This window comes from Podarcis bocagei (genome assembly GCF_964188305.1).
Source record: "Podarcis bocagei genome assembly, chromosome: 2".
In the NCBI taxonomy this organism is placed as follows: domain Eukaryota; kingdom Metazoa; phylum Chordata; class Lepidosauria; order Squamata; family Lacertidae; genus Podarcis; species Podarcis bocagei.
Window position 1 is genome coordinate 24176835 of NC_138126.1, and position 23252 is coordinate 24200086.

Here is a 23252-nt window from a genome sequence, read left to right on the forward strand (position 1 = left end):
TTTCCCAGATCCACATGTGTTAAAAGGCCATTAAGGGAGAGCCCATCAGGACTGAATTTCTTGTCGGAAGGGCTGAAGGTGTATGGTCTCACCAAGCTTTGCTCTGTGGCAGATAATGGACTACAACTCCCCAGCCAACATGGCCAATGGTCAGGGGTGATGGAAGTTGTAGTCCACCAAACATCTGGAGGACCAAAGCCCCCCTCTATCCTTGCTCTAACACAGGATGTATGAAGTAGGAGAACAAAAGCGCACAGAATAAATCCCCAACTTGGAGGCGGGGCGAGGGGGTTGTTTTTTTCAGATACCCTCTTCCCACTTCGGAGGTTATTTGTGCCATGGATAGGGGTGGCTGGTGCAGAAGCGGCGGGGGTTCTTATCAGGAAAACGACATTTAAAAATTTGGACCAAGAGATTTTCAAGAACTAACAACCAGACAACAGCCGGGTCAGGCAAGTTGTGTCACATACAGACAAAGGAGGACGTAGGCTGGATTAAAAAAACAGTCTTACTTTATGGAGGAGCAAAAAAAATGTCTTTCAGATCAGAATAGTGGTCACAGTGCAGATGGGAGTGGGGGCGGCATTTCTCAGCCCAGAATCCGTTCTCAACGGCTGCATGATGTGAGAGATAAGGTCAGGCCAAAAAAGCCCATCAGTGGGAGAGCAGGGATCTGTATATGCCTTCCCAGCAGACCTGCCAAAGCAAGCTTGTTATTTTGGACGCATCGGAAGGGATGAAAGCGCACAAGGGAGAGCCATTGGAGATAAAGTCGATCTTTCCTCCATCCCTGCCTGCCAAGGCTCAGGAAGGCAAATATCTCTCCATCTTGCCAAGGGGCCTGGCCCATATCGGCTTCCACTGTCCTCTCACCATATGGAGGGTTGTGGGGCTCAAACCGCCCCCGCCCCCCGCCCCAGGTTCCTGGTGCAACTGGGAGAGATGCAAGAAGGGACAAGCTAGCATAGTTCTGAGTCAGGGAGGGTGTGGCTGTCGCAAGTTTGCTTGGGAGCACAATCAAAACAGCAGCCAAAGTTACAGCGCGCAAGTGTGCTGATTGCAGTCTCAGCTTAGGTTGGTCTGTTGCGCCAAGCAGGTACCCTCGGAGCTGACCTCTCCAGGAGAAGGGAGAGGCTGCCCCTCAACCAAACAGCCCAGTTACACAGCTCCCGACTGGTGCTTGTACTTCCTGTGCAGATTGAGCAAGTTCTTGCGCAGGAACATCTGCCCGCAGTCGGCGCAGGTGTACGTCTCCTTCCCGCTGTGCATCTGCCAGTGCACGGCGAGGCTGTGGCTGAACCAGAAGCTCTCCCCGCACAGCCCGCAAAGGTGGGGACTCTCCTGGCTGTGGGTTCTCCTGTGCCTGTTGAGGTTGGAGCTCGCGCTGCAGCGAAAGTCGCAGTCGGGGCATTTGAACGGCTTCTCCCCCGTGTGGATTCGCGTGTGGACGGTCCGGGCATGTTCAGAAGGGAAGGCTTCACCACAGTGAGTGCACAGAAAGGGCCTCCTCTTGTGTGCGTTCTCGTGTCTCACAAACTGGTCTTGGTTCTCGAAGAACAGGTGACAGTAGCTGCACTCATACCTCGGCTCTGTTTCCTCTGATTTCCACTCCCTGCGAACACCCTCGTCCCGAGAAGCTGGGCTTTGGGGTTCTGCTGCCATCGGAGTCTGTGGCTCATCACTGCCTCTCTCCTTCTTGCAGATCTGCAGAGATGTGTTACCTGCTTCTCCCGACAGTGTCAGCTGCACTTTGGGCTGCTGATGGGCATTCTGGAGTTCATTTGCAGCTTGGGCTCTTTCGCAGCTCTGCAAAGGGCTTCTTTCAGGCAAGGGTGACAACTCCGGCACGTCTTCTGGCCCAAAGATATCAAGGGCATCGTAGTTTCCTGCCGTGCTACTCCCAGAGTCTGAGTTGCCTTTGGGGGAAGCAGCTGTGTGTTGGTTCCTTTGATGGCTGCTGCAAGTTTCTACCTCCTTGCAGGCCTCTGGGGAGCTGGGGTTCCATCTTCTCCACATCTCCATGTTCTGAAGAGACGCATTCTGGAGTTCATCTGCAGCTTGGGCTTTTTTGCAGCTCTGCACAGGGCTTCTTCCAGGCAAGGGTGACAACTCCTCCAGGTCTTCTTGCCCACCGATGACAACAACATCATATTCTCCTGACGTGCAACTCCCAGTTTCTGAGTTGCCTTCGGATTCCCATTCCAGCCCTTCCCTTGGCCCCTTCTTCAATGCAGCAGTGGTAAACATCTCTAGTGTGGCACTTCTGATAGTCTCTGGTTCGGATTTTGTGGAGAACGTTGTCTGGGATGGCAGGCAGAAGCTCAGTTCTGCTGGTTCACAGCCCTTTGGGGAACTTCTGAGCAAACTGGAGGATGTAGCTGTGTGTTGGTTCCTTTGAAGGCCACAGCAAGTTTCTACCTCCTTGAAGGCCCCTGGGGAGTTGCGTTTCCATCTTGGCATCTCCTCCATCTTCTCAAGAGACGCATTCTGGAGTTCATCTGCAGCCTGGGCTCTTTCACAACTCTGCAAAGGGCTTCTTCCAGGCAAGGGTGACAACTCCTCCAGGTCTTCTTGCCCACCGATGATAACAACATCATATTCTCCTGACGTGCAACTCCCAGTTTCTGAGTTGCCTTCGGATTCCCTTTCCAGCCCTTCCCTTGGCCCCTTCTTCAATGCAGCAGTGGTTAACATCTCTAGTGCAGCACTTCTGATATTCTCCGGTTCGGATTTTGTGCAGAACGTTGCCTTGGGTGGCAAGCAGAAGCTCCATTCTCCTGGTTCACAGTCCTTTGGGGAAATTCTGAGCAAACTGGAGGAAGCAGCTGTGTGTTGGTTCCTTTGAGGGCTGCTGCAAGTTTCTACCTCCTTGCAGACCCCTGGGGGGCTGGGGTTCCATCTTGGCCACATCTCCATGTTCTGAAGAGACGCATTCTGGAGTTCATCTGCAGCTTGGGTTCTTTCCCAACTCTGCAAAGGGCTTCTTTCAGGCAAGCTTGACAACTCCTCCAGGTCTTCTTGCCCAGCGATATCAAGGGCATCGTAGTTTACTGCCATGCTACTCCCAGAGTCTGAGTTGCCTTCAGGGGAAGCAGCTGTGTCTTCTTCCCCTCTGATGGAAACAGCATCATATTCTCCTGACGTGCAACTCCCAGTTTCTGAGTTGCCTTCGGATTCCCATTCCAGCCCTTCCCTTGGCCCCTTCTTCAATGGAGCCGTGGTAAACATCTCTAGTGCAGCAATTCTGATAGTCTCTGGTTCGGATTTTGTGGAGAACGTTGTCTGGGATGGCAGGCAGAAGCTCAGGTCTGCTGGTTCACAGCCCTTTGGGGAACTTCTGAGCAAACTGGAGGATGTAGCTGTGTGTTGGTTCCTTTGATGGCCACAGCAAGTTTCTACCTCCTTGCAGGCCTCTGGGGAGCTGCGTTTCCATCTTGGCCACATCTCCATCTTCTGAAGAGACGCATTCTGGAGTTCATCTGCAGTTTTGGCTCTTTCGCAGCTCTGCAAAGGGCTTCTTTCAGGCAAGGGTGACAACTCCGGCATGTCTTCTTGCCCACCGATGGAAACAGTATCATATTCTCCTGACGTGCAACTCCCAGTTTCTGAGTTGCCTTTGGGGGAAGCAGCTGTGTGTTGGTTCCTTTGCGGGCCGCTGCAAGTTTCTACCTCCTTGCAGGCCTCTGGGGATCTGGGTTCCCATCTTGGCATCTCCTCCATGTTCTGAAGAGACGCATTCTGGAGTTCATCTGCAGCTTGGGCTCTTTCGCAGCTCTGCAACGGGCTTCTTTCAGGCAAGGGTGACAACTCCTCCAGGTCTTCTTGCCCACCGATGGAAACAGCATCATATTCTCCTGACGTGCAACTCCCAGTTTCTGAGTTGCCTTTGGGGGAAGCAGCTGTGTGTTGGTTCCTTTGCGGGCCGCTGCAAGTTTCTACCTCCTTGCAGGCCTCTGGGGAGCTGGGTTCCCATCTTGGCATCTCCTCCATGTTCTGAAGAGACACATTCTGGAGTTCATCTGCAGCTTGGTCTCTTTCACAGCTCTGCAAAGGGCTTCTTTCAGGCAAGGGTGACAACTCCTCCAGGTCTTCTTGCCCAAAGGTATCAAGGGCATCGTAGTTTACTGCCGTGCTACTCCCAGAGTCTGAGTTGCCTTCGGGGGAAGCAGCTGTGTCTTCTTCCCCTCTGATGGAAACAGCATCATATTCTCCTGACGTGCAACTCCCAGTTTCTGAGTTGCCTTCGGATTCCCATTCCAGCCCTTCCCTTGGCCCCTTCTTCAGTGCAGCAGTGGCCAACATCTCTAGTGCAGCACTTCTGGTATTCTCCGGTTCGGATTTTGTGCAGAACGTTGCCTTGGGTGGCAAGCAGAAGCTCCATTCTCCTGGTTCACAGTCCTTTGGGGAAATTCTGAGCAAACTGGAGGAAGCAGCTGTGTGTTGGTTCCTTTGAGGGCTGCTGCAAGTTTCTACCTCCTTGCAGGCCTCTGGGGAGCTGGGTTCCCATCTTGGCATCTCCTCCATGTTCTGAAGAGACGCATTCTGGAGTTCATCTGCAGGTTTGGCTCTTTCGCAGCTCTGCAAAGGGCTTCTTTCAGGCAAGGGTGACAACTCCTCCAGGTCTTCTTGCCCACCGATGGAAACAGCATCATATTCTCCTGACGTGCAACTCCCAGTTTCTGAGTTGCCTTTGGGGGAAGCAGCTGTGTGTTGGTTCCTTTGCGGGCCGCTGCAAGTTTCTACCTCCTTGCAGGCCTCTGGGGAGCTGGGTTCCCATCTTTGCATCTCCGCCATGTTCTGAAGAGATGCATTCTGGAGTTCATCTGCAGGTTTGGCTCTTTCGCAGCTCTGCAAAGGGCTTCTTTCAGGCAAGGGTGACAACTCCTCCAGGTCTTCTTGCCCACCGATGGAAACAGCATCATATTCTCCTGACGTGCAACTCCCAGTTTCTGAGTTGCCTTTGGGGGAAGCAGCTGTGTGTTGGTTCCTTTGCGGGCCGCTGCAAGTTTCTACCTCCTTGCAGGCCTCTGGGGAGCTGGGTTCCCATCTTTGCATCTCCGCCATGTTCTGAAGAGATGCATTCTGGAGTTCATCTGCAGGTTTGGCTCTTTCGCAGCTCTGCAAAGGGCTTCTTTCAGGCAAGGGTGACAACTCCTCCAGGTCTTCTTGCCCACCGATGGAAACAGCATCATATTCTCCTGACGTGCAACTCCCAGTTTCTGAGTTGCCTTTGGGGGAAGCAGCTGTGTGTTGGTTCCTTTGCGGGCCGCTGCAAGTTTCTACCTCCTTGCAGGCCTCTGGGGAGCTGGGTTCCCATCTTGGCATCTCCTCCATGTTCTGAAGAGACACATTCTGGAGTTCATCTGCAGCTTGGGTTCTTTCGCAGCTCTGCAAAGGGCTTCTTTCAGGCAACGGTGACAACTCCTCCAGGTCTTCTTGCCCAAAGATATCAAGGGCATCGTAGTTTACTGCCATGCTACTCCCAGAGTCTGAGTTGCCTTCGGGGGAAGCAGCTGTGTCTTCTTCCCCGCTGATGGAAACAGCATCATATTCTCCTGACGTGCAACTCTCAGTTTCTGAGTTGCCTTTGGATTCTCTTTCCAGCCCTTCCCTTGGCCCCTTCTTCAATGCAGCCGTGGTAAACATCTCTAGTGCAGCACTTCTGATAGTCTCTGGTTTGGATTTTGTGGAGAACGTTGTCTGGGATGGCAAGCAGAAGCTGTGTTCTGCTGGTTCGCAGCCCTTTGGGGAACCTCTGAGCAAACTGGAGGAAGCAGCTGTGTCTTGGTTACTTTGAGGGCCACTGCAGGTTTTTACCTTCTTGCAGGCCTGCAGGAGGCTGGGTTTCCTTCTTCTCCCTTCCTGCTGACAGAAGCAGGATCTGGCCTGCTTACCAACTAGCTTCATCTTCTGCTTAGATCTTCTTAACATCATGGCCTGTGATCTCAACTGCCACTTGACACAGGCTGTTTCCTGCTTGTTACCCTGGAGACGGGCCCTTTTGGAACAGTTTCTTTGATGAACCTGCTGACCTTTGTTGTGGTCGTCTTGCATGTAACGCACAATAACATGGTCTTTTCCTGATAGCTTTCTCTTAGATTCCACTGGCTGGCTGACAGAGACGTTCTCTTCTCTGCAGTTGTGTAAGGAGTTTTGCTGGGATTGTTCGGATAATTCCACTTGCACCTGAACATGCGTTCCTCCCTGCTCAGAAACACCCAGAATTTCCATGTCAGATGCTTCTGCTAACGCCAGAGACTGTGTGTTTTCTTCCTCAGTGTCCTGTAAAATGTTTCTTTCTACTGTGCTTGATGCTGTCGGTGGCTCAGTGTTTACGGGTAGCTCTCCCTGATTCTTCTCCTCAGGGTGGACGCCATTTGCAAAATTCAAAATGGCACCTTCCCCCTCAGCCCTGAGGAGCTTTTTATGGCATTTCTTGTTCAGCTGGGTTTTTTCATGTCTCTTCAGATGCCACATCTCAACAAACCCTTTCCCACACACACATTTGAAGGGCTTTTCTGCCAAGTGGGTCTTTTGATGCCTGGTGAGGTGATATTTGTAATCAAAGCGTTTCCCACATTTAAAGCATCGCCATAGTGCTTTCCTTCTGTGAGGATTCCCACGCTTCAGGGAGCGGGGATGGTCTGTGGTCACTTTTTGGGCAGCGTTTGAGCGTTTGGAGAGCTTTTTCCTCACATGGCCTCTCTGGTGGGAAGCAAGGTAGTTCTTCTGATAGAAGCTTTTCCCACACTCCAAACATTGGTAAGACTTCTTTTTTCTCCTGTGGATTCTCTCGTGATTGACGAGCAAACTTTTTGTTCTTGTGTGCTCCCCGCAGTACTGGCATTTGTAGACTTTGCCCTCCGTGTAGGTTTTTAGGTGCTTGGAAAGGCATAAGCTACGAGCCACGCTGCGAGTGACAACGCCGTCCCTCAGGTCTGTATGGGGCTGCAGTTCTGTGTGGATTCTTTCAGATACAGAGAGGCTACTCTTCAACCTGGGCCTTCCAACAGGTTTTTGTTTTTTGTGGGTTGCCTTGTGTTGAAGAAGGTTGTCCTTTCGAGAGAAACGTTTCCCACAGTAGGGGCATTTATAGGATTTCCCTCTTCTGTGGAGTTTCTCGTGGTTAGTGAGAGGACCCCTTCCACTCAGGCATTTCCCACAGTACTGGCATTTATAGACCCGTTCCCCGCCTGGAGTTCTTGGGTGCTGGGAAAGGTTAAAAGCATTTGTGACTTTCCCCCCGTCCGTCGGGACTGCAGAGAGATTTTCTGCCGTGTGGAAGATTCTGGAAGGAGAGGGGGTATAGTTGGCGTTCATTCTCACGGGGCGCTCGCAGGCTGCCTTCCTCCAGTGGGTCGCCTCATGCTGGAGAAAACTGTACTTATGAAGGAAGCTTTTCTGACACTGGGAACATTTGTAGGGCATCTCTTCCCTGTGGATTCTTTCGTGATCAACGAGCAAACTTTTGGTCCGCATACATCTCCCACAAAACTGGCACTTGTAGAGATTTTGGGGCGTCCCCTGCTGTCTATCAGCGCCAAGGCCCGATAAGAAAGTTCCCTCAGAGGCTGCAGGAGGTCTCTTCTCAGGAGCATCAGGGAAAATGGCCACCCTCTCTTCTCTCTCTCCCTTGGGAGGGCTGCCCTCCCTCTCCCTCATGTGGATTTTCTGGTGTCTGTCAAGGTTCTCCTTTCGGGTGAAGGCTTTCTCACATTCGGGGCATCGATAGGGCCGCTCTGCCGTATGGCTATTCAGGTGCGCTGTCAGGGTGCGCTTCCGCTGGAAGCACATCCCACACTCGGAGCATTTAAAAGGCCTTTCTCGCAGGTAGGCCTTGGGGTGCTTCCTTGGGCTGGGGTGTTTGTAACCCCTCTCTTCCGCGTGGCCTCTCTGGTGACTGGCAAAGGCCTTTTTGGCTGTGAACCTTTCCCCACAGCAAGAACATTTATAGGGGCACTCGCCAGAATGAGTTTTCTGGTGACTGAGGAGGGATGCTTTCGTTCTGAAGGCCTGGCCGCAGTCCAGGCAGGTCCTCTGAGGCTCCCGTCTGGAAGCCTTCTTTTTGGCTGTGGACGGAGCAACGTCGCCGACTTCTGTCGCGCTACACTTTATCTTCCCCAGCTGGGCTCGTGGGGGCTTCTTCAGCTGAGGCCTATTCTTGGAGGCTTCCGTTTGCCTCACGCCCTGGCATCCATTCCCCTTGAAGATATCCAGTATGCTTCTACGAAGGATCGTCAGCTTGCGACCTCCACGTGGCCGTTTCTGTTCTTCAGCTTCACTTTCCTGCTCATCCTCTGCAGGGAACAGAAGGGAGAAGGATATACAAAAATGGGATCGTTATGAGAGCAGAGAAAAAGCCATCCAGTCCAACAGCTGCCGCCACATCTCACGGCAGTCAATTTCACAAATTATGCACTGCGTGAAATAGTTTTGTGCGTCTCGATGACAACCCATTCCGTTGGGGGTCCCACGCATAAAAACACTATGTGCTAGTAAGGGGAGTGGGGAGAAAACACTCGCTATTCACTTCCTTTCCCCGCAGGCAGGCGGCCTGAAAAATCTCTAAAACTGCTCCTTTATTCCATCCAGTCAAGACTTCTTTCCTCCCTCCATTTCTGACTTATTCTTCCTGGCTTTTAAAATGCTTCTTCCCTTCTTTCTATGTAATTTGCAGAAAAGGCAATATTTTATTTGGTAAAAATATTTTTTTATTTTGCTTTCTTCTTTGGGGAAGAGAAGAAGTTTTTTTTCCAGCAGATGTCCAACAACAGAAGGGTAAGTTGCCAAACATATGGCAGTGTGGCGTAATGGTTAGAGTGTTGGGCTATGACCTGGGAGAGCAGGGTTCGAATCCCCAGTCAGCCAGGAAGCTCGCTGGATGACCTTGGGCCAATCACCATCTCTTAGCCTAACCCAACCTCACAGGGTTGTTGTGAGGATAAAACAGGGAAGGGAATCATGCATACCACCTTGAGCTCCTTGGAAGATAAAGGTGGTATATAAATGCAATTAATTAATGAATATGTGCATGTTTGTACAGAAAGGAATTACCGTATTTTTTGCTCTATAAGACTCACTTTTCCCCTCCTAAAAAGTAAGGGGAAATGTGTGTGCGTCTTATGGAGCGAATGCAGGCTGCGCAGCTATCCCAGAAGCCAGAACAGCAAGAGGGGGTTGCTGCTTTGACTGCGCAGCGATCCCTCTTAATGTTCTGGCTTCTGAGATTCAATTTTTTCCCCCTTGTTTTCCTCCTCCAAAAACTTGTGGTCTGGTGCGTCTTATAGAGCGAAAAATACAGTACTTTCACTTGCTATCCAAAGCAGTATCTGTTTTGGTCTCTTGCACTAAAAAAAAAATCCTCAGTATACTTATTTGAGAGTAGCCCTGCCAGATCCCGTGGGTTGTATTCAATGTAATATTAAGACAGGGCACAAGGATTTCAGCTAGCAGAATGGTACTTCTCCTACCCCGAATGTCCCCTATGTCTGTTCTAGGGGTATCGGGCCCCCGCCCAAACACTCCAGAATAGATTTGGGGAGGAGCACATTCAGGGCAAGGAAAGCGAGGAAGCCCCACTGTGCCAGCAGTAATGTTTATGTTAACAGACTGAGCAAGTGGAATACTTGAAAAACAAACAAGGACACAGGAACATAGACTAGGAATTACCATAATCTATCTGGGGAAAGTTTATTAAAACTATGCATGGTTGGGAGAAAGTGGATAGGACAAAGTCCTGCCCCCTCCCACCCAGGGCCAAATATAGGTTTGATGAGGCCCTAAGCTACTGAAGGTAACGGGGCCCTTTATATGTCCAGCTGTCCTTTGTCAACAACAAATTGGCGCTGTTTTTTTGTGTTGAATATATGCTATAGGGTAATTTATGGACCTAATAGGTATCTAAAACCATTTGTACATGTTGCCATGCAACCAGTTCATGCAGAATGTAGGCACCCTATATATAGAAATGAGCAAACCAGTGATATTTTAGGGAGCAGGCTAGCAGGCGGGGCCCATTACATACATCATAGGAGCCTACACAACACAAAACACTGTTGCTGTATGTAGGTCTTCTTTTATTTGTTTTTTATCTTATATTTTGGAAATGTATATCCAGTTTTTCCCCCTTTAATTTTTCCCTTTAAATTTTTTTTGGGGGCGCAAGAGAGTGGGGCCCTAAGCTATAGCTTGTTTAGCTTATACGTAAATCCGGCACTGGACGCAAGAGAAGTGCCTCTTTAGGACTCGCCATATTTTCATGGTTGTACATTGCTTTAAACTGTTTCCATCAAGATGGTGCTTAAATGGTTGTAACATGCCCCAGGAAGGCTGGATAATAAGTTGAAATAATAAAATCCATCCATGCCCCCTTAGGAAGAAATGGTGGGATTTGGAGCACGGCCAAATGGTGGTGGCCTCCCCTTCCTTGGAGGTTTTTAAGCAGAGGTCGGGTGGCCGTCTGCCATGGATGCTTTAGCTGAGATTCCTACATTGCAGGGGTCAGACTGGATGACCCTCAGGGTCCCCTTCCAAACTGACAGTTCTGGGATTCTATGGTGTTCCGTAGGAGCTGTCTAAACAAAGGGCTTCCCTACACCAGGGGTCAGCAACCTTTTTCAGCCGTGGGCCAGTCCACCGTCCCTCAGACCATCTGGTGGACCGGACTATATTGGGGGGTGAATGAATTCCTATGCCCCACAAATAACCCAGAGATGCATTTTAAATAAAAGCACACATTCTACTCATGTGAAAACACGCTGATTACTGGACCGTCCGCGGGCCAGATTGAGAAGGCGATTAGGCCACATCCAGCCCCCGGGCCTTAGGTTGCCTACCCCTGCTCTAGACAATCCTGACCTGAGCTTTCTGATGTACTGTTGTATTTCACTGGGCTTCTGTACAGATCCCACCACATCCCTGCCTTCGGCCATCGCTTCAGCGTCGGTTTCACCGGGCCTTCCTCTGCACTCTCCTCAGAGCTCTGGAGATCTGGGACCCAAGCGTCTTCCCCTCGATCCAGCCGGCTGAGCAGTTCGGACCCTTGGGCAGGGAATGTGCCTGAGGTGGGCACAAAGAGGAAGACGGAGTTGAGTTGAGCAGAGCACATGAGAAAGAGAGAGAGCGCGCAGGGGGACATTGGATTAAGGGCAAATAAAATACTGACAGCAGTATTTTAAGTCTGACAGCAAAAGTCTGACAGCAGCTCTACGGACCTGACTGCAGCCACTGCCTGAGGGACCTCCATCTCCCCTCCAGCTGCTGGATCTGTGGCCTCTACTGGCTCTCCAGACCAGGACCTGCTTGCAGTTGCGAAAGCAGCAGGGACCAGGACCCTGGCCAGGCAAACAGCACTGGAAACACCTGAAGCCCCAGCTAGGTGTGCATCAGTTGCTGGGGAAGCTCTATAAAGCCTGCAAACCCTGGCAGCAGGAACATCCCTTTGATGGTGGAACAAGGGTGTTGTAATAATACAACAAAACAACAACAAACTGGCTTATAAGTATAAAACCAAATTTACTAGAATAATAGCTAGAATAGAGGTAGACTTATAACCATTCAAACAAGAACCATCCTAAGGTGCCATGTGCAAAACAAAGCCTGGAGATACTGTAAACAGGGAGTGGATAAATGTACAACTCTATCTTAACAAGGGACGCGGGTGGCGCTGTGGGTTAAACCACAGAGCCTAGGGCTTGCCGATCAGAAGGTCGGTGGTTCAAATCCCTGTGACAGGGTGAGCTCCCGTTGCTCGGTCCCTGCTCCTGCCAACCTTGCAGTTTGAAAGCACGTCAAAGTGCAAGTAGATCAATAGGTACCGCTCCGGCGGGAAGGTAAACGGCGTTTCCGTGCGCTGCTCTGGTTCGCCAGAAGTGGCTTAGTCATGCTGGCCACATGACCCGGAAGCTGTATGCCGGCTCCCTCGGCCAATAAAGCAAGATGAGTACTGTAACCCCAGAGTCGGCCACGACTGGACCTAATGGTCAGGGGTCCCTTTACCTTTTTATCTTAACAAGTTACATGTGCAGTAAACGTTATACAGGCTGGATAAATGAACCGTTCAACAAATAGCGTAACTCCAATCACAGAACGGCAACCCCGTGCCGCCACAATGGCAAGGGTAGCACACTGGAGAATATGAAAACGTTTTTCAAAGCTGTTTTTCAAAGACTGAACTGGATGAGATGTTCTTCAACGGGTCTCGAGTTGGAAACACAAAGCCGTATGCATGTTGTATTATTATTACTGTCACCACATTTGATACTTTGTGTTTATACGGAACAAGAGTGTTGGCCAGGCCCCTATGGTTTTAATGGGGGTGGGGTTTTCACTTGGGTGGGTGTTGTTTATTTGGGGTGGGGCTGTTTCAAATTGGATTTCAGGTCTTTCCCAGCCCCAACCCTGGACACATTGGGGCAATGCCTGCTCCAGATTTTGGCAGTCTCTTGGGCAAGACTTCCTCCATGGGCTGCAGCTGCAGAGCTAGGGGACTCTTGTCGATGTTGACATTTCCATTCCACCTTAAGGAGCAGACGTGTGGAACTGTTGTGGGTCACATGTCTGTTTACATTCCAGCAAGGCTTGCTGGGAACTTCCGTTGTGTATAGCTTTTGCTTTTTCCTGTTCTCTCTGAGATGATGACGAGAGAGAGAGAGACATGTTTCTTTGTCCTGATTTATGATTAATAAATCTGTAGTTGTAGTATGCTTCCACAAGCCTCACGCCTATTCTGTGTGCGCAGTTTGATCTGCTGATAGTGTGCCCTGGCTCAGAAGCCCGGGTCGCTGATTTACGTTGGAGCTGAGGTGATGGTCTTCGCAGCAGGACAGCTGGAAGGAGACAGCCCAGCAAGGGCTAGCCAGCTTGCCTCCCGTCCCTCTGCATGCTATCAGTGGGGTGGGGCCCCTCAACAGCTGCCAACCTGTGATGCCAGCCCTGTGCCAGCAGGAACTCATTCTGGGATCTTTCACGTGCCATCATCAAACTCTGCGGCTGAGTGACTGCAGGTTTTGCCTACAGGCGAGAGGAAAAATGCTCAACAACCTCAAACTCCAGAACAATTTGAGAGACGAGCCGGTGACTCGTGCCACCATTATTTAATCTGGAGTGGACTGATTTTGTGACTTATATATTTGTTCAAGAATCCTTACCGAGGGAGGCCATAGAGCTACAGCTCTCCTGCAGGGCGTTCCTGCACAAGGCTCTCTGGCGACGGCCCGCAAGCAGACATGGCCCTTCGCTGGAGTGCACGGTCACCTCTACCAAGGCTTCAGGTACCTGGAACAGCAGGAATGAAAAAAAAAGAAAGACCCTCACTCTGAGTCTGCATGATAGCTTATGAGAGACAGTGTAGTGTAGTGGTTAGGGCAAGGTTCGGGGTGGATGGGAAATGGGTTCAAACCCTCATGTGGCCATGAAGCTCTTGGGCAATTGTGGTAGCAAAGGTATCGGTGGATCTTAAACTTATACAACAGAAAATAATATTTAGACTCCATTACATTTACATAGAAAAGAACAGTCAAATACAACTCTTTGTTGGAGATGTGATAAGGATAATGCCTCTTTGAAACAGATGTTCTTACAGTGTCCTGCTCTCACTAAGTTTTGGGAGAAAGTGTTAAACTGTATAAATTTGACAGTACAGAAAATTTTAAAAAAATTCAGAGGAAAGTATTATTTTGAATTATATACCTATTATATGGAAGTAGACAACTGAACAATGAAAATGGATTCTGTGCGCCCTAACTACAACCCAAAGACTGGTAATTGATAAACTGGAAGAACAAAAATATGCTCCCCTTTAATAATCAATGGACTGTAGACATGACAGCACTCACAACATATGAGTGGCTTGCTTATTGAGGCACACTTTGTCTGGATAAATATATTGATATGTGAAATGAGTTTATACAGATCACAGTAGATTATTAATAATCCTATATGTATTAGCGCATATAAGAATCATAAATATATATATATTTATATATGCACATACATGCATATATTACTTTTTCACTTCATTTTGTATAACTGAAAAAAACTTAAAATATTTAAAAAACAGATAATGCCAGGGTAATACTTCAAGATTAAATAACATAATGTAATAATAATTATAGGGCACACTTGTTCTTAAACTGTACCACATATATTTTTATTGGCTCAGGTAAAGATGCATACAGCATTTCATTTAACAAAACTCCCTGGCTTTTGCCAAAGGCAATACTGTCTCTCAACTGCAGGAGTGTAATACAACAAGGGTGGTCTGGAAATCTGAGTGATCTGCAGTAGATCAGCAAATATTCTGACTCCCTCTTTTTTATATATAACAATAGCAAACAACAAAAAGTCTCATCCCCCCTTCTGAATTATGCTCTCAAGATTTAAAAAATCTTTTTTGGGGGGGTGGGGGAGCACAGGAGTAGATCTTAATGTGAGAGGACTCAGAGCTGAAGACCAGGAAAAAGAAGTACAGAACATGTAACCAACCTTCAGAGTGGTAATGGGGAGTCAGCCCAGCCTACTTTTCAGGGTTGTTGTGAGAATGAAAAGGCACAGGGTGGAAGAAAGCCAAGTTAGACTTAGAATGCAACCATAACCAAACCAAGAACTCATTAGGGGACCATAGGCAAACCATTGTTTGCTCAGCATCCATTCCTTAACTTCAGAATATGGCAAATCACGCTGGCCCATCTTAAAGGAACATGGCATGAAGCATTTTAGTACCTGAGATACAATACAGTGCTGCTCTTCCCCTTAACACCTGAATCAATTTTGACCTGATACACTCTTGGCCTGGCCCCCACCCCCACTGTCACCACACCTGTCCCCAGGGCAAACTTTTTCTCTCCCCCCATCTTTCACCCGCCCCACCAGAAACCCCCAAATCTCCCCTACTTGAGCCATCTTCGCCATTTCTCTTCCTCCGCCAGGAGTTTGGGATGATCCCGAATCAAGCAAGAGCTGGCTGAGTCAAAAAATATTCTTTTCTTCTCCGCAGCCTGTGGAGAAGCAAGAAGGATAGTTTCAGAAAAGGCTTTCCTCCCTTGATGGTTCCAAGTGAGGAGACCCCATAAGTCAGATTTCTATCCCTCCTCCAAACACCATACTCTAAAATCTTGCTGGTTCAGGGTGTCGGTTATAATAATAATAATAATATTATAGCCAAGTGAAGTCCTTTGAAGGTGCTTTTTTGCATCTCAAGACCCAAGTAAAAGGCATCAGTTAAAATCTGCATAAGGGTGCACTAGCTACAAATCCAAATGCTTCCCTTCCCACACCCCCTCTCCCTTCAAACTCACCCTCCGGAGTTTCACCCATAAGGACGCTCTCCTAAATTGAACTAATTGATCTGGGCAGAGTTAGAATCATGGAATTGTAGGGTTTGAGTAAACACTTACAATTAAGGGGGAAAGTGTATAAATTAAGGAGCAATAAATGGGAAAACTACAAAAAAAATTGCAAGATGTAATTTGGAATGATATGGTATAAAAAGGATAAGAACAGAAGAATATTTAGCTGAAAGGTTTTTTAAACAAAATAAGCAGAAGGAGCAAATATTTAAAGAACCAGAAGAGGAGGTTGGGGGAAGTCAAGGGGTGGGGGTGGGAAGACTTGGATTTATTTATTTTTATTATTGGGCTGAATATAAAATTGTAAAACCTAATAAAAAATACTTTAAAAAAGAATCATGGAGTTGGAAGGGACCCCACAGGAATCTCAACTGAAGCATCCATGACAGATGGCCACCATCCAACCGCTGCTCAGAGAAGTTGGAGAGTTTCCTCTTTCTCTTTCTCTTTCTGCCTTTCGGTTTCCTTCTGGTTCCCATTATGGCCACCGCCATCAGAGTCACGGGCTCTCCCCTTCCTGGTTTGCTTACCTGGAGCCTCCAAACTCAGCTCAGGGACTCCCTGGCTCCAAGAGAAGTGGATCCACTTTCCAAGCCGGATGGAGATCTTCTCCAAATTCCCAACGATGCTGCGGACGAGCTGCAGTTGCTTTCATCCATGCCTCCTTCCCCAGGAGAGCGAAGTCCCGGAAGCAAGAGCGTCTGACCCAACAGTCCCAGGATGGCGGGGAAAGGAGGAGACAAAAAAAACCTCTCCCTCGCCCTCAAATGGCCAACTGAGGTTGCCATCTTTCCCTTCCGAGAATTGCTCCTGTGCTCTCAGCTGCTGCGGGCGGCAGGCTGAAATACACCGGGTGCAGTCCCCCCCCCCCAGGACCGCGGCGCCCCTACAGACAACTTTTTTCATTCCTTCGTTCTTTCCCCATTCCCCTTTTCAACCCAGAGTGGCTTCCCCTTTCCAAAAGCACCTGAGAACAACAATGGAACAATGGAAACGCCAAAAAAAAGGAATGATAGAAAGGGATATTGTGGTTGCAGGGAAGTGTGTTTGTTGCCTGTCTGGCAATCGCCTCTGGCGCCTGGAAGTTGATAACAAAGACCAGTTTTACTCTCTCTCTCTCTCTCTCTCTCTCTCTCCCCCCCCTCCCTCTCCGGAGGCAGGAAGACCTTTTATCAGAGGAGTGTGCCTCTAGGCACCTGCAGAGTGCAATGTTTTCTGATATGCGTGCCCAACCCCCAAGAGATAAAGGTCCCATTGGCATTATATTTAAAGCAGTACAGTCCCACTTGGAAAAAAGCTCCCCCCCCAAAAAAAAAAGTCATAAGAGGTGTAGTTTGTTGAGGGTGCTGAGAGTTGTTAAAGGTAAAGGGACCCCTGACCATTAGGTCCAATCGTGGCCGACTCTTGGGTTGCGGTGCTCATCTCGCTTTATTGGCCGAGAGAGCCGGCGTACAGCTTCCGGGTCATGTGGCCAGCATGACTAAGCCGCTTCTGGCGAACCAGAGCAGCGCATGGAAATGCTGTTTATCTACTTGTACTTTGACATGCTTTCAAACTGCTAGGTTGGCAGGAGCAGGGACTGAGCAACGGGAGCTCACCCAGTCACGGGGATTCGAACCGCCAACCTTCTGATCGGCAAGTCCTAGGCTCTGTGGTTTAACCCACAGCACCACCCGCTTTACAGTTACTTTCCTTCAATCCTAGGCACACTTACTTGAGAAAATGCTCTGTTCAATAATCCCGAGAAGGCTTCCTTCTGAGTAAATATTTTAATCAGCAAATGTGCAGTTGTATACAGTGATGGACCTAGATTTTGGGGGCCCTGAAATTATTTGGACTGTCCTGGGGGCCCCTTCGCAACCAGCTAGGAGGTTTGTAGTAACTTCTTCAATGGGGTTGTTCCACAACAGATCGCCACACCATTGCAACATCTGAGCTCCTGACTCTCAAACTTTGGGATTGTTGAAATATATACAACAAAAAAGCAATCAATTTGAGTCACACGACTCAAATAGGGTCTCCTAGACCAAGAAAAATAATTAAGCAATCGGGGCCCCTCTGGGATTCAGGGCCCTGTAGCTTAAGCTTCATAAGTTTTATAATAGATCCGCCCCTGGTCCTATACTTACTTGGGAGTAATTTCCACTGGACTTTGTTGAATATTTTCAGACTACTTCAGCAAGCATGTCAAGGTGCAAATGAGGACAACCACTTTCACACGACCTGTTTTACTCCGAAATGAAGTATGTCCCTTTTCTCTTAAAGGCCTGACTGCATTACCTCAAAAGGGAAATGAATTTTAAATTGTTGTTGTTGCTGTGGTTGTTAATTTGTATACCACCCTTCATCCATAGACCTCGGGGCAGTTCACAACATACAAATACAAGATAAAAACACAAAATATATAATAAAAACAAGAACAAAGAAACCCACAAACCAATAACTCCCTGCTTCCACAAACACATTTTAAAGGACATTGGATGTTAATCAGCCAAAGGCCTGGTTAAGAGGAATGGTTTTTTTGGGTGGTTTCTGGCACCTAAAGGTATATATTGAAGACACCGGACAAATCCCACTGGGGAGAGCATTCCACTCATGGGTGAGGCAGAACCAAGCGTTCTGTGACGCAATTGATGAGTTAGTTGTTTTTATTTATTTACTTGATTTGGGGGGCAGCTTCCCCCTCCCTGCATCCATGCACCTTCTGGACCTCTCATGAAGGCAGACAATGAAGGGCCTCAGAGGATGATATCGGAGTCTAAATAGGTTTATATGGAGAGAGGTGGTTGTTGAGGTATTGCTGTCCTGAGCCATTCAAGGCTTTATTTATAGGACAAAGTCAGCACTTTGAATTGGGCCCAGAAACTACGGTAATTGGCAGCCAGTGCAGTTGGGTCAGGATCGGTGCAATATGCTGAAACAGTCTTGCTCTGCATGCTTTCCAATGTTTCTCTGATGAAAATAGAGGTGTCAATTATTATCCTGCAACAGCAAAGCACCTCATAAAAAGAACATAGCCAGAAATACAGTATAGATTCTGCTCCTGAAGAAAGGCTTTCCATATAGGGTGCTTCATTCATTCCTGAATAGATCATGTTTGCATACCGTCCATCATTTCTTCAATGCCCCTTCCCCCTATCTGATTGGGTTGCTCCAGCCACTCTGGGCAGCTTCCAACATATATAAAAACATAACAAAACATTTAACATTTAAAAACCTCCCTGCCTTCAGGTGGCTGGGGGCGGGGGCAGAAAACTCCATACTCTCCAACATTTCTCCAGTGAAAATAGGGATGTCCTAAGGAAAAGTTGGACATTTTGGGGTCAAGTCAGAAACTGGGACTATTTCTTTAAATCCGGGACTGTCCCTGGGAAATAGGGGCACTTGGAAGACTCTGGTCCCTGTGAGTAACTTGGCCAAATTCTGCACCAACTGGACCTTCTGAACCATCTTCAGAGGTAATCCTATGTAGAACACATTGCAGTAATCTCACTTAGAGGTTACCAAAGCATAGACAGCAGTAGTTACATTATCCCTGGGCCACCAGCCCAAGCTGATAGAATAAACTCCTTAGTAAAGCTGTTCAGATCTTAGTAAATCTGCCTGCTGGTTTACAGGAGATAACCACCACAACCACCCGGAGAGATGAAGTTTGAAAATCCCCATTAGGGCAATGGAATGCTGTTTTAACTTGTGCACATTCATCTTGGCCAAAAATGTTTTAATTCAAAAGTGAGCTGGTGTCTGGAGAAAACCTCTTTGACAATGCCACCAGCCATTACACCCAATGGGTTTTGACTATACATAATTCTGGCTTTATAGTGTGGAAGCTTTTGAGTTCCTCAGAACTCTTTCTCTTTATTCACCATTTAGCTTGATGCTAAGCGTTCTGGAGAACCTGAAGGCTTGCACAGAATTTTGTGAGGATTATGACATTTTCCTTATGGGCCAACACAGCTACCTTTGTTCTCAACTCACTCTAGCTAGGAAGTAGAGATCCACTGGGCCAAGGGGTCTCTGAAATGTGGAAAGTGAATGCTGACAAACCCTGGTTCAAATCCCCACAGGCCAGTTTATGCAGTGATATATTTGCCTTAAAATGCCACCCTTTGGCTCAGGACTTTAGTATGTTAAATTTTATGTTGCACTTGACTTTTATGGAGCCTGGATAAACTCATTTGTAAGAAGGTTCTTTTCAAACAAGGTCTTAAATTTATTTTTAAGGAAGGTGATAATTGTAAACAGTTGTGTATGTGAAAAAATAAATAGCTGTTGTTCAATACAACTTCTACTTTTTGAACCGAACAAAAATAAACATAGGCAGTGTGTGGGCTTGGTGACAGGGTTCTAGAAGCTTCTACTGGGTAGCAGCTCATTCCATCTTCCGTTCACTTCTTTAAAGCCCTACCAGGAAATATGGCAGCTGTGGAAATTTAGGAAGACTGACTATGGCCTACTTTTGACTGAATACCCCAATGCGTATGTTGTCCGACTCTTCGTGACCCTATGGACCAGAGCACGCCAGGCACTCCTGTCTTCCACTGCCTCCCGCAGTTTGGTCAGACTCATGTTTGTAGCTTCGAGAACACTGTCCAACCATCTCGTCCTCTGTTGTCCCCTTCTCCTTGTGCCCTCCATCTTTCCCAACATCAGGGTCTTTTCCAGGGAGTCTTCTCTTCTCATGAGGTGGCCAAAGTATTGGAGCCTCAGCTTCACGATCTGTCCTTCCAGTGAGCACTCAGGGCTGATTTCCTTAAGAATGGATGTGTTTGATCTTCTTGCAGTCCATGGGACTCTCAAGAGTCTCCTCCAGCACCATAATTCAAAAGCATCAATTCTTCGGCGATCAGCCTTCTTTATGGTCCAGCTCTCACTTCCATACATCACTACTGGATCACTACCCAAATGCGTATGTTGAAGCTTATATATTTAGAGAGAAAATTACCTTCATGGCTTTAACATCCTCTCATGCTGCTAGGTGCACAAACTCCCACAGAGGAATTGGGAGGAAGCAGGATTGGGGCAGGAGACATATTATTGGAAATTTGTGAGGAAAGCCAGGTCCTACTTGTGATGCCCTGGCTTACTTCTGCGCTCACAAAGTAGCCATCCTGAGGGCACTCACAAGATTCTGCAGAAGACAGAACCAGGCACAAAACATGGAGGAGAAATCCAACCAGCCTCTGAGCTTTGAAAATGCTTGTTGGGCAACCAGTGATGGAAGCAGGCAGCTGATCTGAGGCATTTGGCACCCTCCTTGGCTCCCAAAATGCAGGTAAGATGGAAAACCTGGTTCTAGGTTAAACCACTTTATTGACAGGACCGCGGGTTCCTCCATACCAAAACACACAAGTCACAGACAAATGAGGAATGAAATGAAGGATGGTTGGAGGATGGATGGCGGCTAACGGATTGAGGTTGAATCCTGACAAGACAGAAGTACTCTTTTCGGGGGACACGGGGCGGAAGGGTATGGAGGAGTCCATGGTCCTGAATGGGGTAACTGTGCCCCTGAAGGACCAGGTGCGCAGCCTGGGAGTCATTTTGAACTCACAGCTGTCCATGCAGGTCAATTCTGCATCCAGGACAGCTGTCTACCAGCTCCATCTGGTACACAAGCTGAGACCCTACCTGCCCACGGACTGTCTCGCCAGAGTAGAGTAGTGCATGCTCTAGTTATCTCCCGCTTGGACTAGCAATGTGCTCTACGTGGGACTAAGATGACCTGGAAACTACAACTAATCCAGAATGTGGCAGCTAGACTGGTGACTGGGAGCGGCTGCCGAACCACATAACACCGGTATTGAAAGACCTACACTGGCTCCCAGTACGTTTCTGAACACAATTCAAAGTGTTGGTGCTGACCTTTAAAGCCCTAAACGGCCTCTCCACCCCCATCATTCAGCCCGGACACTGAGGTCCAGCTCAGAGGGCCTTCTGGTGGTTCCCTTGCTGCGAGAAGTGAGGTTACAGGGAACCAGGCAGAGGGCCTTCTCAGTAGTGGCACCCGCCCTGTGGAACGCCCTCCTGTCAGATGTGAAAGAGATACACAACTATCAGACATTTAGAAGACATCTGAAGGCAGCCCTATTTAGGGAAGTTTTTAATGACTGATGTTTTAATGTATTTTTAATCTTTGTTGGAAGCTGCCCAGAGTGGCTGGGGAAACCTGTTGTTGTTGTTTTCCCCTCCCAGTCTTTAACTAGGCAGACAAATCGCTTTCCTACACTCAAGATAATTTCCTTCTTTTGCCATCCAGCAGCCATGTCTTTTGACCCCACCCACCCCAAAATAAAATCCAGAAAACAGATACCAGTAAAAAAAAAAGCTTTTATGAAGAAAAAAAGAGTGTATATAATTCATCCTCAAAGTTTTAGGCTCCAGAGGAGTGTCTGCAAGAAGTAAGTAGCAGCTGCTCCTATAAAACACACACACACACACACAAACAAACACACACACACAAACAATATATATATCCAGGTGAAAAACAATAGTAAATTGGGATTCCTGCAAAAGATGGACTTTGTAGGGCAATTATCCTGAATGATCTTGGGCTTTCCAGTCACTGTAAATTGTAGAAATCTGTAGGTTTTAATTTTGTACCATATTTCAGTACTTGGTCCTCTTGCTATCACTGGTGCTTTCCCAGTTTTTCTGAGTTTGCACCTTACGGTACAACCAGGAGCAGGGAGATAGATGTGCAAAGAACTTCCCTGACAGAGTCCTGTTGAATAGCACATCTTGCTACGGAAAATATCTGCACACATATATTTTACCTGCCAGTCCCATGCTAAGACAATAACCTGAGATATAGCTGATGGAGAAAGGAAAGACCACCAAAACAATAACAGCAGCAGCAGCATGGCAAGGTGGTGATTAAACTTTGATTTCTATGGTGAGTGTGCGTAACATGCAGTGTGCATCAGAATACAAGACATTCAAAATCCAGTGTGCCTAAGAATACTCGGAATATTTTGCCTTTTCACAAGATTCATAAATTACCAAACAGTTCAGTTGCTATGCCTCTCCCTTAAAAAAATATCCTAGTAAAAACCTTCATGTTCCAGAAGATGAAAGAGGGGCTTTGAATTATTACTTTTATTTATTTATTGCATTTATATACCACCACCCCCCCAGGTGACACACATGGTGTTGGGAAAAAGCAGCAAAAGCCAGCTGCAGGTGGCTGGAATGCAGAACAGGATGTTGTTGTCTGGAACTGTACTGTTGGGAAAAAGGGGCAGTCTATTCTCTGTACTGAGCACCGGATGTTAGCTCAGAGTGTCATCTGACCTGTACTGGAAGTACAGGGGTGGAGTGGTGACTCTACTGCTGGAGTCTGGAGAGTGCAGTAACGTTTCTCTGTACTGCTGAAATGACAGGAATAAAAGACATGTAAATAGACTCCTGTCTGTCTCTTTCCCCTCCCTGGGGGAATGCAGGGAGGAGGGAGGAGGGTGTGTTCTTCTCACGTCTGAGGAGGATCTCCGATTTATGACCTTGCCTGTATCCTGCCGGGAGACGCAGACAGGAAGGCCAACAAGTATCTCAGTCGGTTGCCCGGAGAGGCCAGTTACCTCTGACTGCGAGCTGAGATACTGACACATGGTTCCCTTGCTCCTCTGTTAATTCCCACAATAACTCTGTGAGGAAGGTTAGGCTGAGAAGCAACGACTGGCTGAGGGTCACCCAGTGGCCAAATGGGGACTTGAACCCTGGTCCATCAGGTCTGCCCAAACTTGGGTCTCCAGATGTTTTGGGACTACAACTCCCATCATCCCTAGCTAGCAGGACCTGTGGTTAGGGACGATGGGAATTTTTTTAATGATTTTTTTAATTTTGCTTTAAACAAATACAGGTAAATTTAAGCAACCAAAATTACAAAAGAGAAATCCTTAATAATAA

General features: G+C 47.9%; 1 protein-coding gene across 1 annotated transcript; it reads right to left on the reverse strand.

The window, feature by feature from the left end:
- On the reverse strand, positions 1–15944 carry LOC308579693 (uncharacterized protein). Its single transcript, XM_081180629.1, has 5 exons — positions 15878–15944; positions 14893–14996; positions 13149–13275; positions 10858–11058; positions 1–8297 (listed from the first exon to the last, which is right to left on the reverse strand). Exons 2-5 carry the CDS (start codon positions 14908–14910, stop codon positions 1159–1161), a joined length of 7485 nt encoding a protein of 2494 aa, XP_081036755.1. The 5' UTR covers positions 14911–14996; positions 15878–15944; the 3' UTR covers positions 1–1158.
- Between the last annotated feature and the right edge of the window lie 7308 nt (positions 15945–23252).

Coding starts and splice junctions, on each gene's coding strand:
- LOC308579693 (XM_081180629.1), bottom strand. Junction 11,059..13,148: donor TAGCTCTATGGCCTCCCTCG/GTAAGGATTCTT, acceptor TGCCCACCTCAG/GCACATTCCCTGCCCAAGGG. Junction 8,298..10,857: donor CAGTACATCAGAAAGCTCAG/GTCAGGATTGTC, acceptor TGTTCCCTGCAG/AGGATGAGCAGGAAAGTGAA.